Genomic DNA, 15,636 nt, shown 5'->3' with positions numbered 1-15,636 from the left:
TGCTTGGATCCACTCTGTTTGTTGACAAGAGTGGAGATAGGATTAGGCCGGCCCATCTTGCTGAGGTTTATCGCGGTGTCAGCGGGGTAGCTGGACTTTCATGGGGTCTGCTACACTTGCCATGTTGTACCGGCATCTGGAGATAGCGAGCAGAGGAGACTGTTCAGGTATATGCGGATGTTTGACCCTACTGCAGGCATGGATATACAAGTATTTTCCGGTGTTCCGGCCGCATAGAGGAGCTCACTTGATCCCAGCTGACCATGCCCGTGCACTGAGATGGGAGGTCGGGGTACCAGGCAAGACGACCACCCGGCTAGATACCATACGCGGGCAGCTGGACCGTATGACGGCAACAGAGGTATTTTATAAAATTTTAGAATTAATTTAAGTATTATTTATAGTATATTATTATTTTTTATTCAGTATTTTTTTTTTCAGGTGACGTGGTTGCCTTATGGTCCTGTCCCCAATGATGATCGGCTTCGAGTGTCCTACGCCGGTTGGATATGGTGTAGAGACAACGTCGAGTCGTATATGCCCGATCGAGCGCTACGACAGGTCGGATATACTCAGCCTATCCCTGCTGAGCGTATTAGACCTGATAAAGCAGTACGACCATGGAGATCTATAGCGTATAAGCTCACGCATTCCTTAGTCACAGTTGTGGATACCTGACGGAGATTTCCATCGGCTCGGGGCATTGATCGGAGGAGATGCCGACCAGTTGGATACGATCCCACTGCCTGTGATCCTGCTTATATGGACTGGTATATGCAATATTCGCATCCTCATCTCCTTCATGCACCACAGGCTGGACCGGTACAGCATGCTCGCGCCAACAGCGAATTTGTAAGTTTATTATTATTTAATATTATTATTTAGTATTAGTTTATATGTGTTTATTTTTTAATATTTATTTATTATTTTTTTTTGCAGTGGGTTAGCTGGTTGTGGCGTGTCACCCAACTATCGACTACCCACCGATCTGACAAGGATGCTCCACGCATTAAGAGGGAGATGGATGAGTTTATGGATGCGTAACGTCGGGCGAGCTAAATTATTTTTTGTAGAACTTCATACATTTTAACACTTTTGATATTATATTTACTCTTTTATGTTTATAAATTTTTATGTTTATTAATTTTTATTTTAATGTTTATGTTTTTAAATTTTATTTGTTAAAGGGTAATACGAGTTAAAATGCCGTAATTTTATTTCTAAACGCATAATTCGAGTCACCACAATTATGAACTCTTTTTTTTGTGATTTATTCACGCGGGACGTGAGGTAATCACGCCTCACCATGTGGTGAGGCGTGAGGCTATCACGCCTCACCGTAGGTGCAGACGTGATAGTCCAATGCCTCACCGTGTGGTGAGACGTGATTACCTCATGTCCGTGTATCGGGAGAGGTTTTTTCCTCCAATTTCCCACCTCAAAGCCTGAAAGTACTTTCTCTTTTCACGGGGGTTAGAGGTGGGAAATTGGGGCGGGGTTTAAAACACCCATAATCAAACAGGGAATTGGGGCAAAAATTTCTCCATTAATAATCTCCCGCCGCCCCGCAGTCAAAATGACAAACTTGAGCTCCTTTAAAGATGGTGATCATTCAAATCCTATCATAAAATGTGATTAAAGGAGTTCATCACGTTTATGGAATTGCATTTGCAGAGAATCCTCCAACAAAAACAAACTTCCCGGACGGAATGTACTGGCGGCGTAGTGCGGCAGTAGAGCAGCTGATTTCCTTGCTAAGCCACTGCTCCAATTTCAAACACATTCAGCAAGCTCACGGATTCATGATTTCAAGAGGTTTAGATTATGACAACGCTCTTCTTAACCGATTAATCCATGTGTGCACTTCTCTCGGTTTCTCTAATTACGCCTATTCAGTTTTCAATTGCATTTCTCAACCTGATATCTTCCTCTATAACTCCATGATCAAGTCTCTTTCTTCCTCTCATGCTGATGCTTCCATCTTTCTTTTCAACAACATACAATTTGCTGGATTTCGACCTGATTCCTATTCGTATCCTTTTGTTTTGAAGGCTGTTGTTCGACTGTTAGCAATTGAAATTGGGATGCAAATTCACTGTCAAACTATTCGAATTGGTTTAGGTTCTGATGTTCATATTGTAATTGGCCTAATTCAGATGTATTCTTCTTTTAGAAGCAGCCGTATTTCTGATGCTCGCAAGGTGTTTGATGAAATGCGCCACAGAACCAGGGATGTGGCTCTGTGGAATTCAATGGTTGCTGGTTATGCTAAAATCGGCGACATGGAAAATGCTCAAGTTTTGTTTGATTGTATGGTTGATAATAAAAATGTTATTTCATGGACAGCTTTGATTTCTGGGTATGCTCAGATGAATCTTCCCCGCGGCGCAATTGACATTTTCCGGAGAATGCAGGTTGAAAATGTTGAGCCTGATGAAATCACCATGTTGGCTGCACTATCTGCTTGTGCTGATCTGGGTGCTTTGGAATTGGGGGAATGGATTCATAACTACATTGATAAATTTAGTTTACATAGAACTGTTCCCCTATGTAATGCACTTATAGATATGTATTCAAAGTCAGGCAACATCAAAAGGGCATTGGAAGTATTTGAGGATATGAAACATAGAAGTGTCATAACATGGACAACTATTATCGCGGGCTTAGCTCTGCACGGACTTGGTAGAGAAGCTCTCGAAATGTTTTCTCGGATGGAGAGGGCTAAGGTAAAACCAAATGGTATTACTTTTATTGCCTTACTTTCTGCTTGCAGCCATGTCGGATTGGTCGAAATTGGCAGATCATGGTTTTCCAAAATGAGATTAAGATATGGGATTGAACCGCGGATACAACACTATGGCTGTATGATAGATTTGGTTGGGCGTGCTGGGTATCTCGAAGAGGCTGAAAAACTGATAAAACATATGCCGTTTGAGCCAAATGCAGCTATTTGGGGGTCTCTTCTTGCTGCTGCTTATATTCATGGTGAAGCTATGCTTGGAGCGCGAGCTCTGCGGCATCTGATAACGTTGGAGCCGAATAACAGTGGAAACTATGCGCTTCTATCGAACATATATGCATCACATGGTATGTGGAAAGAATCTAGGATAGTGAGGAAGATGATGAGGGATAAAGGTGTTAAGAAGATACCTGGAGGAAGTTTCATTGAATTGAATAACAGAGTTACTGAGTTTACTGCAGGAGAGACGTTACACCCTCAGTTTGATGAGATATGTGCGATTCTATGGAATATAAATGGACAGTTGAGACTCACTGAACATTTGCGAAAAGAATGCGTTGCCATCGAGCTGCTTGAATTTGGTGGATGATAGGGTATGTTGCACGGAAATGGAAACGGATACCGGGAAACGTTATTTCTAAGAAAAATTAGATAGGAAACGGTAATGGAATGGAAAAGAAACGGAAATGGATACAAAATGCGGAAACACTAATGAAGAAGAGTTTCTTGCAACATAGATGATAGGTTGTACATATAATTTCTAACAATAGGAGCTATTTTTGCTGATTTTTGATACCAAATGCCTCTATGAGTCTATGACCTGGCATGGTTAGCTCCCATGCCTGAAAAGTTAGATGGTTGTTTCGGCTTAATACGTCATCCGTTCCAGAACTTGTCCAAAAAGCTTAATTGGTCTCCTGAACTTTTAAAGTGTGCTATAGCCTTCTCAACTTGCTTAAAATGTCTTGATAGCATCCTCAACTTGCTTAAAATACAGTCAATGAATCACTCAGTTGCAAAAGAAGTAAGCTGCACGAGGAATGTGTATTGCACGTGTCTTGGAAAAGTAAAACGACAAGGTTGGTGTAAATGGGGTTTTAATATGTTTTAATTTATTATGTGAATTACGTAATAATATTTCAAGGCGCGTGATTTAAGCAAGTTGAGGGGCTATCGGGAAAGCTCCAACCTCGAGGTAAGGATAGTAAATACCTGCATTTCCTCCTGCCTCCAACTTAGTGAGCTCAATCATGTGTCTCCCGCAACAGATTTTTTGAGACACTTTGAAAAATTCAGGGGCCAATCAAACTTTTTGGACAAGTTCAAGGGCAAATGATATATTAAGCCTGTTTCTTTCTATTGAAACTTGGATCAATAGACATTTTTACAATCAGATTGAGTTTTAATAAAAGTGTTACAGTTGAGCAAGTAATAACTTCATTTTTAATATGTTCTAATAATATATTCTGTGAATTATATAATTACATTTTCAGACGCGTATAACACACTTTACGTATGCAGCTTATTTCTTTACAATCGAGTGATCATTAACTATATTTTAAGCAAGTTGAGAGGGCTATCGAGACATATTAAGCAAGTTGAGAGGGCTATCGGAACACATTGAAATTTAAGGGGATCAATCAAGCCTTTTAAACCAGTTGAGGTACAAATGATGTATTAAGCCTGCTTTCTATTGAAATTTGGATAACTTGGAAACCTCGTAGAAAAAAATAACGTCTGCCACTTGACTCACTTAAGATACCTGCTTCAAGTGGAATATCACAGCATCATAATATGCTTTCATCTTCATTAAACAATGAGAGGTATGTTTCTTTTTGTGATCCTTTTCATATATGTTCTTTCCGAGGTGTATAATAGTTAAAGTGTGCTACTAAATGTTATCTGGCTTAGAATACATAATTTACATATAATTGGCTTCAACTACTATTTGACCTTGGACCTATCCAAAATTTTGTCATTTGGCCCTGAGCTATTATTTGGTCACATTTGGCCCATGAACTATCCCAATTGGTAAAATTTCATCCAATTTGGATGGAGACTTAACAGAACTGTAATCCTATAGACACGTGATGATATTTTGTCATATCAGGGAGATAACGGTTTTGTCAAGTCTCCATCCAAATTGAAATTTCATCAATTGGGATAGTTGAGGAGCCAAATCTGACTGAATAATAGGTAAGGGTCAAATGACATAATTTTAAATAGGCCAGTAGCTAAATAACACTTTAAACCTATATAATTTAGAAAGAAAGTTACATAAGTCGGAGCCAATATTTCTTTACAAAGATGGGTCCAAGATATCCCAATTGCTGTGGTTATGAGGTTATTGGATATAAAATACAGATATATGTGGGCATAGATGAGTAGGTGCCTCACATCCAAAATTTTGGCATCTTCTTGTTTCTTCTGATAGATGTCTCAGCTATAGTAGCTCGTGCAGAACTTGAATATACTATAATTCTGCTATAGAAGTAGACATAGGGGTGTTCATCGGTTCGGTCGGTTATTTCGGTTCGGTTCGGCTTTTGAACACCCCCATGTAGACATGGAGTCGCAAAAACTTAGTTCCCTGAGCCTGGTTTCATTGCAGAATTATTTATGCACATAGCATTTCTTGATCAGGGTTGAATTTGCTGCTTAGCTATTAGGACAAAGAGGCATTTATGCAATTTTACTCGCATCTTAACCTATCATCTCAAATTGGGAACTGTTGTTGACTCTATCTTGTATCCACTGCTATTGCTTCAAAGCTCTAAACTGTAGAAGAATTCATGCTCATATCCCAGACTACAAAACCCCAATCCTAGAAGAGCACTGGCAAGTAGAATCTCCAGTTTCTGTATAAGAAAATGACATATCCCTGGAAAAATACAGTTAAATGGAAATTGTCAACGAATTAGAACTTGACTGAATGAGATAACCACAGTGCAATTCATTTACCTATAGCCAATGATAGTTGTATAAGTTTGGATAAAGATTTTTTCCCTCTTAAAGAGAGAGGGATGGCTAAGATATTAACAGAAATATTAGGATTGAACTTAAAGCTTGTACCTCTATTATTCTTTTCTCCTTGAAGTTTATTAAACTGCTTGTTTAATTCCTTCTGGTTTGAGTAGTTTGTAAATAAGGATTTTTGAGATCTCAGATGGAGCATGTCACGTGTTCTTTCTTTTATTGGTGGCTGAACAGAGAAATCCGAGTCTTTCCCTTCAGCATTTTCTGCAACTGGTTCATTGTGTTCTTGCTGATAGCCTAATTCTTCTGACATGGAGATGGAGCTGCCAGAGTCCCCCTTTGGCCAAGTGATACCACCGTCTATATCAGGTTGCACGAGTTCACAGACCTCCTGAATATTTAACTGAATACTGTCTGAAATTTGTTTCTTGCCTTCATCTGCCTGTATGATAGAAAATGCATGTGCTTCATCACGACCATTATGTTCATTGTCTTTTGGAGAAGAAATGTTCAGTTCGTCATTTTCCATTGATGATTCACCTATAGATTTTTGTGTATGTAACGTTTTCTTCCCTTCAGTTGTCTGCGATGCAGAAATGAAATTACATCTCAGGTCTCCATTGAATAAATCATTTAGCATAGTCAGTGGTTTGTCTGTTTCTACTTCTGATGCGGACTTTCCAAGTTCCTCATCTGTAACTGATATATATTTCTCATTATTGCTTTTTACCTCGTGCATTTTGAAGTCATAAAAGCTGTATGCTTTTTCATCAGAATTCTTTTGTGCTTTTCCATTCTCTTTCTGCATATGTTTCTTCTTTGGCATAGGTATTGCTATAATCCGCTTAGTCCTATGATTATAACCACTCGTGCTAGTCCCATTCTTTTGCAGATCAACCCAATGGTCAACCCTGGAAATTTTGTTGTAATTAATCCTGTTCATTTGTCTATCTGCATTTTCCTGAATGTGACTAGTCTCCGCAATCTGACTAGATGCACTTGTCGGTTTTCTTTGTTCTGGAAGATCTTGCAGTTTAACATCTGATTCAGACGTGTCTTGGCTGTATTCTGTTGCATTATCAGCACTGTTTCTCATGTTCAATCCAACCAAACAACTAGAAATACTATGTCCTGATATGCAGTCTGAATAATCCTTCACAGGCAGAGTGACAGACTCAGCACGATGAGACGCTGTTCTTCTCCTTCCCGAGACTGGGACTCCTGAAGATTGGTAACTTGTTCCTGATTTTCGTTGGCTACAAACGGTTGGCCTCATAAAGCTTGGTAACATTGACATGGGAGCTACTGTTGTATCTCCATTTCTGTGCTCGGTAAAATTATATGCCTCAACTTGCTCTTCCGAAAATAAACTTTTTCCTGTTAGATTTTCTAATCTGTTTTCTAATTTTACAATCTCTTTTTTGACATGCAGCTGTTCACGTTCAATCTCTGTCATCTGTTGCTGTAGATTTGCCATTGCCACTTCCTTCTTTTCTTGTACTTCCTGAAGTTCAAAAGTTCACCTATTGGTTAGTGACTTAGTCATTACATCAAACCTCTTAGTCTTCATAATTGATTTTAAAGTTAGCAATCCTGCAATTCAATTCAGTATGACGCATACTTACTATTGTATCATCATTTCCAAGGTGAATATTTTTCACCCGTGTTGCAAAATTCAACGAACATATGGTCTCACACAAATCTTCTTCTTTGGGGCTGACATGGACTAGCATTAATGTTTTTGAATCATCACCTGGAGATAGCATGGTTCAACTCTCATTAAGAAGGTTATTCTGATCATGGCTCAAAAATAGAATCCTTTACCCTTCATTTAGATTGATTTTGAAGGATTTCAATTCAATAGAATTTTTTTTTCCATCAAATCTCTAGTTTGGAAACAAATAATAAGAAGGAATTTAATAGAAAACATGCTAATTTAATAGAATTGTAAATGATGTAAGAATTCAATTGAATTTATTTCAACGGTACCTTACATGTCTCAGTAGCAAGGAAATAAGAATAATCAAACCATTTTACTTCTTTTCTCCGTTAGGAATACAAATTATGACTGGAGAAATGGAACAGCAATGCAAATTTATATTAAGATCTCTTTATGTTGCTTGGTAATTCAATTCTCAATTCAATGACGATTTATATACTTGATTGACTTCGACACAGTGTGAATGAAATCTAGTTTAATATGAGTTCGGACATTAATGTTTTAATTATTGTAAAATGAAGTTGCTGCTGAATGTTCAAAAGACATTCTGACAGAATATGCTAATAGGCACAAGGGTAATATGGGAATTGAGGGACATGTGGTTTAGGGTCTGATTAGTGAAGAGAGAGAGAGAGTGGTAGTTAGTATATATATATATGTATATATATATATATAGCAGTAGGGAGAGAAGGAAGGGGTATGCAAAATCATGTTGTTTGGCTCATTTGAGTTAGACTCTGCTATTGTGGGGGTTGACTTTGGGCTCAATTCATTATTCTATCTTTGTCTTTCATTTCATTAGCAGTGTAATAGTTGTTTGAGTTCTTCAATTCAATCTAATAGACTACTATTTGGTAGTTTCAATCTTCTTCTGTGTGTTTGTGTTTCGTTTCTATCACATTCATTTTCAATTCAATTTCGTTTTGATGGCAGAACAAATCAAGGGTAAATTACACCCATGGCCACTGAACTTTACCAAATTTCACGATATGGCTACTGAACTTAAAAATGTAACATAAAAGCCACTGAACTTTACACTTTGTTACACCTGTGGCCACTCAACGCCTCAAAATGACTGTTCACGGCCTCAAAATAAAAAAATTCAAGAATTAATGATATTCTAAGCAACTTTAATCCTTGAAAATTTTCGTTTTGAGGTCATTCAGTTGTTGTTTGGTTAGGAGAGAAAATGGATTTTAGAGAGAAGAACTTCAAAAATGGTGATTTTGGAAAATAAAAAATGTGGTTTCATGGTAAATGTCGTTCTGAACAACTTTAATTCTTGAATATTTTCATTTTGAGGCCGTTAAATGTCATTTTGAGGAGTTAGTTAAAGTTTAGTGACCATGGGGTGTAACAAAGTGTAAAGTTCAGTAGCCATACCGTGAAAATTGGTAAAGTTCGGTGGCCATAGGTGTAATTTATCCAACAAATGAAAGAGCAGAAAGAACAGCAGCACATTCTTAATAGTGTTCAGCGCCCATGTGATGTGTTAGAGACAGATAAAATGAAATGTGATGCTAAAAGGATATAAATTACCCAGAGAATCTTTGAGGACTTGTGTCAGCTTGCTGTTCCTGTCAAAAGTAAAAAGCTGCAAGTTGAGGTTTATCACAGTTTGATAAAATCTAATAGCCATGGTGACTGATAGGCAGGCTCAGACACGTGATAAAGTTGCAAGGGGGCCAGGATTTTAAAGGAGGTTGCTGGCTGGCTGGGGCACCAGCTCGGGATTTTGATGGGGCCAAAATCCTTCACCTACCATATTAAAACGTAATTTTGGGCTGGTTGGGGGGGCAAGGCCCCCCAGCCATAGTGTCGGTATAGGTAGGACGCAGAGTAGTTTAGGCATTGCTGTTTTGTGCACACAGAGTCATGGAAATTTAGTAGAAACTAAGGGCAAAAGATGTAGCAGAATCTTGAAAATCTAGCAGCCCTCTAACAATTCCTACACTGGTGTCTTTTGTGTCTTGTTAAAAGGCGAGTGAGCTGAAGATAATTGACATGTAAGAGCCATGTAGGACAATTTTGTTGACAGAAGATTTTCTAGTCAAATTTTGAGTGACTTGACAACTCAAAATGACCATTAACGACTTCACACTCTTTTATTGTTAAGAGTGCTCTCTCTATAATCTCTCCTTGTGGTATTCCTAACCGAACGTGTAGAACTTGATAGCTACATTTTAATTTCAGGTGAGAGATATGACAGAGAGCCAAAAATAGCCAAACAGGACTGTCGAAGTTGAACCAAAAGGCATGAAAACTGAGGCCGTAGAAAGTTTTAAAGGTACCTGAAAGGTATGTGATGCTTTTTCCTTTGGAGGGCATTAATAACATCTCCAAGTGCTGAGAGTGACAAGTTAATAGCTTTCCCTTCATCAAACCTTCTTCCTGATGCCTTTGTCTTCAGCACCCGCTCACTTCCACCAAGGTCCACTAACCAAATTTTGTTCATATGTCGCCGCCTTTCAGGAGTATTGAAGCAAGTTATTGCTATGCGTATCATGCTGCAGCAAACATCAAACGGAAACAGGTAAATCAAACGGATCCTAAATCTGTGAAGCAGTGTCATGCTGCAGGCTGTTGATTTTAATAACATCAAAAGAAAAGTAAGTTACAAGTGTTTATTCGTTCTTAATAACTATGGTGATGATATGAGTTATTCTGAGGACTAAAATGATGTGAAATTGTTAGGTTACCAATGGGAGCGGCTTGAAGTTGCGTTGGAGTTAGTTGAGGCTGTTGATCTGAAACGGCATCCGAATCTGTAAAGCCTCAAAGCTTGGTGGAAGTCATTCACTTGAATAGAGACCAGGTTTTCAATTTCAACTCCTCCATCTAGATTTGTTTGAACTGAAAGACTGTAGAATAGATGTTATAAAGTATTACATTTGGCTGATTATGCAAGAAACGGGGTAAATTACATACGTGGTGTATATTAGTGTGCAAAATTGAAAGTTATACTTGAAACAAGATAAATGTTGTACACCACGTATGTAATTTACCCGAAAAGTAGTATATTTTACTGACCTAGGTGGGATAGAATGAGTTGGTGTAGTAAGCAAATCTTTGAGAGATCCCATGTATATCTCAACCATACTCAAATTTATCACAAATGAATGCTTACTCTCCTCTACTTCCTTGAATATTGCCTTAAATGTACGAGGAACTACCCCTGGAGCATCTCCTCTTCCTTCCTGCATATATAATTTTGGGATAAGGATGAAATTTGATCCTAAATGAGCCGAGCCGAGCCGCTCATGAGCGTTTCGATGTGTGGCTCGATAAAAGCTTCATCGTGTTTGGCTCGATTAATAAAGGAATCGAGTTTGAGCATGGCGAAGCTCGGCTTGAAAGCAGGCTCAATTATAGATTCATGAACAAGCTCAATTATAATGTTTATGAACATGCTCGTGAACAAGCTTGGTTCGATTATTTTTTTAATAATTATATTTCTATAAAGGGGAAATGTAAAACAACGTAGTTTTATTGTGTTAAAAAATTTCAAATCAATATAATTAATGATCGAGCGAAGTTCATGAATGAATTAACGAGCTGCTCGTGAGCAAAGCTCGTGAACAAGCTTGTTAACAAGTTTGTGAACAGCTCACGAACAGAATGTTGAGCTCGAGCTCGTCAATTTTTTGATGAGCCGAGCATGAATAGGCCAAAGCTCAGCTTGGCTTGATTACAGCCCTACACAAAACTATGTAGTTTTACATTTCCCCTTTATAGAACTATTATTTTAAAAGATTAGTTGAACTGAGTTTGCTCACGAGCCTGTTCATGACCATTATAATTAAACTTGTTTACGAACCTATATCCGAGTTTACTCGGAAGCTTTCTTTCGAGCTCATATCATTTACGAATCGAATCTCAAAATCATGCTCAAGCTCGGCTCATTTATAAATCGAACCAAACACGAATTGAGTTTTATCGAGCCGAACGCGGAGTTGCTCATCTAGTAACTTATATGTTAGCTGAGTGCTTACCATAGTGAAAGTTTTTCCAGTGGCAGTCTGGCCATAAGCAAAAATGCAAGCATTGTAACCATCAAGAGAAGATTTAATGACAGGTTCAATTTCTGAAAAAACTTCATCTGCAAACACATTAATTATATCATTAACGAAGTTGGCCGACAGGGTCAATTTAATCCAAATCGAAGTTTAGGTATCAACCCAGTTCCGAAGTTGGTAAAAGTTGAGAAATTAACCCAAAAGCAATCAGTTTTAATACCTAAAAGTTCGTCAAATTTGGGTTAATTTGTTAACTTTCCCCCAACTTCGAGACCCGAGTTGATACGTAAACTTCAATTTGGACTAAATTCGAAAATAAATCACTGATATATGCACCTTGTGATGAAGCTGGGTGAAAAACTCTATCAAAACTGTAACTCTTGCTCTTTCTATTGTCCAGTTTTAGAAAGATGTTACTTGAATCAGCAACTGTTAGAGTCCTTAATCCACCTAAATTCTCCACAGCTCTTATGCGACAAAATACACGAATATTTCCTGCAAATTTATAGCTCAGATTACTATTATTATTATTCTTAATTGCATTTAACAAATTATTATAAGTTTTAATAGCATAATTGGTAGCTTAACTTTCATGATTGTCTTAAAATAGTCACCCAACTTCAATCTGTCTGAACAAAATCATTTAACTTTGAATTTTATGTCAATTAAGCCACTCGGTGACTTCAAGAGAAAAATGACACAAAAAACTGACGTAGCTGCCACATCATTAGCCGTAGTCAACTTTCACTGATGACCGAAATGACACGTGGCTGCCTTGGTGTAAGTCACGTGCCATTTCGATCAGCTAGTTGGCACACACGTGTCGTTTTGGTCAGAGTCGAAAGTTGACTAATGCCGATGTAACAGTCACATCACGTCTCAGATGTCTTAAAACCACTTTGGTGACTTTAAGAGAAAAATGACATCGGAAAACGTAGCTACCAAATCAGCAATACTCAACTTTCAACAATGACCGCTTCCATCTAGATGACACTTGACTGCCTCCTAGCTGACCCAAATGACAGTTAGGTGGCAGTGACATGTCGTTTTGATCAGTTAGTTGGCAGCCACATGTCGTTTCGGTTAGCGGTGAAAATGTGACAGTCAAGTCACTTTTCCGGTGTCTTTAAGCCACTTCGGTAACTTCAAGAGTAAAAAGACACCGAAAAAGTGACGTAGCTGCCACATCAGCCGTAGTCAACTTTCACCGATAACCGGAATGATGACAGGCTGCCTTGTAGCTGACCGAAATGATACATGTCAGCTAGGTGGCAGTCACGTATCATTTTGATTAGCCACGTGCCGTTTTGTTTATCGGTGAAAGTTGATTAATGCTGATGTGGGAGTCGCATACATTACTTTTCCAGTATTTTTTTTTTTTGCTATTGAAATTGCGAAATTGCTGGAGTGATTTAATTGAGACAAATTCAAAATCGAATAATTTTATTGAAACAAATGGAAGTTGAGTGACGATTAGTGATGCATTTAACCCAAGTTATAATTACTAACCTTTCAAGTCCAAAAACTCATTTAGAAGCTGTTTTCTCTGTATTTTCAATTCCTTTAGATGGGTGGTTAAGGCAGCAAGTTGTTCTGTCATTAATAACACATACACTACACATTAATTAATAGATAGTAGAGCATGTATGATTTGAAAGATTGGTATCTATGTTTGTTGGGTTAATACATACATGCCCGTCTGTGTTATCACATATGTCCCTGTATTAAATAAACAGTCAAATATATTCTCGTATTTTTCAAATGCCTCTACATCACCTCCATCTCACCTTCCACCCCACCCCTCGTAATTGTTAACAGACAAAGATATCCTTATTTGGCATAATGTCTGTCGTTAACAATTACGAGGGTATATTTGGCTGTTTATTTGATATATGGGTTTATGTGACAAAAGAGACGAATACAATGACAAATGTGTATTAACCCATCTATGTTGTACGGGAATAGGTAAGAAAAATTAGTTGGGAAACGGAAAAGAAACGGAAACAGACACAAAATGCGTTTGAAGAAGAGTTTCCGTGCAACATATATTAGTATTAATTGATGAATTACCTTTTGTTATTGAAATAGAGTTGAGGAATTGTTGATCCTCCTGTTTCTGTTTCTGAGCTTTAATTATATCAGAAACTGAATTAACCCAGGTGAGGTTAAGATTTGGGTTTAATCCAAGTAGAACATGAAGTATTTCAGCTACAGATTTTGTTGAACTCATTTTCAGATCTTTCTTCTGCAACTAACTATGCTGCACGGAAACTGGAAACAAAACGGAAACGCATACTGAACGTTATTTCTAAGAAAAATTAGTTAGGAAACTGTAATGGAAACAGAAACGGAAACAGACACGAAACGAAGAAAAGCTGATGAAGAAGAATTTCCATTTCCGTGAAACATAGACAACTAAATTAATAATCACGAGAAAGATGAAAAGAAAAATTTCTGGAAAAAAACAGAATTTTCTTAGCTTGATGAACTTGAAGAAAGGAAACGGATACAGGAAACTTTATGTCTAAGAAAAATTAGCTAGGAAACCATTATGGAAACGGAAACAGAAACGGACACGAAACGTGGAAACGCTAATGAAGAATAGGCAACTAAATTAATAATCATGAGAAAAAGAAAGAAAAAGAGAGATTTCTGAAAAAAAAACAGAATGTTCTTAGCTTGATGAATATGGTGAAATGTTATTTCTAAGAAAAATTAGCTAGAAAATGGTAATAGAAACGGAAACGGACACGGACACGAAAAGTGGCGAAAATGTTAATGAATAATGAAAAGAAAAAGAGAAATTTCTGGAAAAAGAAAAAAACAGAATGTTATTAGCTTGACGAACTTGAAGAAGAAGTGGTTGAGTCAAAACTTTGTATGAGACAGAAATAATAAAAATGTCTGACTGGCTGGCATGTGAAATTATGACTTCATTATTTACTCTTAACCAAACTTGGCTTCTACTATTATGACAAAATACCTACCATTCCTTCTACTCTATCTATACATAGCAAATTTCCAAATTTGCCCATGTCATTTTTGGAAATTATAGATTTATCCTTAACGTACGAGTCTTAATATTTATTTTCAAACAAGGTCAATTTTATTGCTATCTAAAAGAAAATTTAAATTGAATAATTTACAGTTATTTTACTTATTATTTGATTGTCACATCAGACTTTGGAGCATCAATTATGTCCAAAATATTTATATTATTACTATCATAATTACAAACAACTTATCAAAATATCAATATTTAAGTCTGCTAAATACAAGTTAATCATAAAAAAAAACTGTAGTTAGAAAAAAGTAAAAAAATAAATTTTGTGGTTGGATCGATTTGTAAAGACAGTCACTGTGGTTTATGAGTTTACAAGTAGTGGTTCTGTCCTTTGTAAAATTTGCGGTTAAAGGATATGTGTTAATTTTTCAGCTAAAAAATATTTGTGGTTTAGTTAATTTACAAAGTTATACCATGTATATTGGATAATTTGCAAAGTTAGTTTTGTAAATTGTTCCAAATTGCTCAATTTTTGGATAAGTCATGACTATGATTTTTGAAGGAATAATTGAGTTTGTAAACCGTAAAAAGCACAGATTTCTGTTTACAAACTTTTAAACTACGAAAATTGTCTTTGTAAATTGGGTAAACCATAAAGTTATTTTTATACTTTTTTCAAAAATATATGAGAGTTATTGAATATAATTAGACAAGAATATCCGGTGATTTAGAACTTGGGAAAGTTAGGGAACAATTGAAATTTTGGGGAAAGTATTGGGCAATAAATGTATTAAACCAAAAATAAATATTGAACACGAGATTTTTTGAGAGTATTATTGATTTGCAAACCACGCAATTACAGACCAATCAATGGGCCACAGAAAACACTGTTTCAACTTACTAGATAGTGATACAAACAAACAAGTACTATTTGTTTTTATAAAAAAGCATAATATCCATTTGGATCCTTAAACTAAAGTTTAAAAATCAATTGGGATCTTAAACTATCAAAATTATCAATCAAGTTCCTAAACTAAGTACAAATTATTAATTGAGTCTCCATCCTAAGCAAAAATCATTAGTTGAGTCTTCATCGAAAATCATTTGCTTGAACTGTTTTAAACTCTCTTTTCCAAATCCATTTTGAGCCAACACAGAGATCATTACAGTTCATGTCAAA

General features: G+C 36.9%; 2 protein-coding genes and 1 long non-coding RNA gene across 5 annotated transcripts; 2 read left to right on the top strand and 1 right to left on the bottom strand.

Annotated features, from left to right (window-relative positions):
* The first annotated feature begins 1,538 nt into the window (after positions 1-1,538).
* On the top strand, positions 1,539-6,079 carry LOC136235165 (pentatricopeptide repeat-containing protein At5g56310-like). Of its 2 annotated transcripts, XM_066024713.1 has the most exons (4): positions 1,539-3,484; positions 4,262-4,403; positions 4,499-4,563; positions 5,951-6,079. In XM_066024713.1, exon 1 carries the CDS (start codon positions 1,710-1,712, stop codon positions 3,327-3,329), a length of 1,620 nt encoding a protein of 539 aa, XP_065880785.1. In that variant the 5' UTR covers positions 1,539-1,709; the 3' UTR covers positions 3,330-3,484; positions 4,262-4,403; positions 4,499-4,563; positions 5,951-6,079. The 2 variants fall into 2 exon arrangements, with proteins under 2 accessions (XP_065880785.1, XP_065880784.1); XM_066024712.1 differs by having other exon boundaries at positions 4,262-4,563.
* On the bottom strand, positions 4,976-14,143 carry LOC136235164 (kinesin-like protein KIN-14T). Its single transcript, XM_066024711.1, has 11 exons — positions 13,523-14,143; positions 12,962-13,045; positions 11,789-11,947; positions 11,429-11,535; positions 10,467-10,633; positions 10,136-10,297; positions 9,728-9,943; positions 8,976-9,013; positions 7,342-7,469; positions 5,813-7,220; positions 4,976-5,621 (listed from the first exon to the last, which is right to left on the bottom strand). The coding sequence occupies exons 1-11, from the start codon at positions 13,680-13,682 to the stop codon at positions 5,506-5,508; spliced, it is 2,745 nt and encodes a 914-aa protein (XP_065880783.1). The 5' UTR covers positions 13,683-14,143; the 3' UTR covers positions 4,976-5,505.
* LOC136235166 (uncharacterized) lies at positions 6,131-11,788 on the top strand. Of its 2 annotated transcripts, none has more exons than XR_010691687.1 (7): positions 6,131-6,270; positions 6,878-7,047; positions 7,149-7,245; positions 9,630-9,734; positions 9,909-10,045; positions 10,131-10,251; positions 11,449-11,788. It is a non-coding gene; the product is annotated as an uncharacterized lncRNA (long non-coding RNA). The 2 variants fall into 2 exon arrangements; XR_010691688.1 differs by lacking the exon at positions 11,449-11,788 and adding an exon at positions 7,363-7,503.
* Positions 14,144-15,636: the final 1,493 nt, after the last annotated feature.

This window comes from Euphorbia lathyris, chromosome 7 (assembly GCF_963576675.1).
Source record: "Euphorbia lathyris chromosome 7, ddEupLath1.1, whole genome shotgun sequence".
Classification (NCBI taxonomy): domain Eukaryota; kingdom Viridiplantae; phylum Streptophyta; class Magnoliopsida; order Malpighiales; family Euphorbiaceae; genus Euphorbia; species Euphorbia lathyris.
This window is presented reverse-complemented; position numbering and strand designations above follow the sequence as displayed.

Bases quoted from the DNA above. Each gene is read 5' to 3' on its own strand.
- LOC136235165 (XM_066024713.1), top strand. From the start codon at position 1,710: ATGTACTGGCGGCGTAGTGCGGCAGTAGAGCAGCTGATTTCCTTGCTA.
- LOC136235164 (XM_066024711.1), bottom strand. From the start codon at position 13,682: ATGAGTTCAACAAAATCTGTAGCTGAAATACTTCATGTTCTACTTGGA. The intron at 10,298-10,466 runs GTCAGTAAAATA...TCTATTCTACAG, and splicing joins ACTCATTCTATCCCACCTAG to TCTTTCAGTTCAAACAAATC. The intron at 7,221-7,341 runs GTAAGTATGCGT...TTTGAACTTCAG, and splicing joins TTGGAAATGATGATACAATA to GAAGTACAAGAAAAGAAGGA.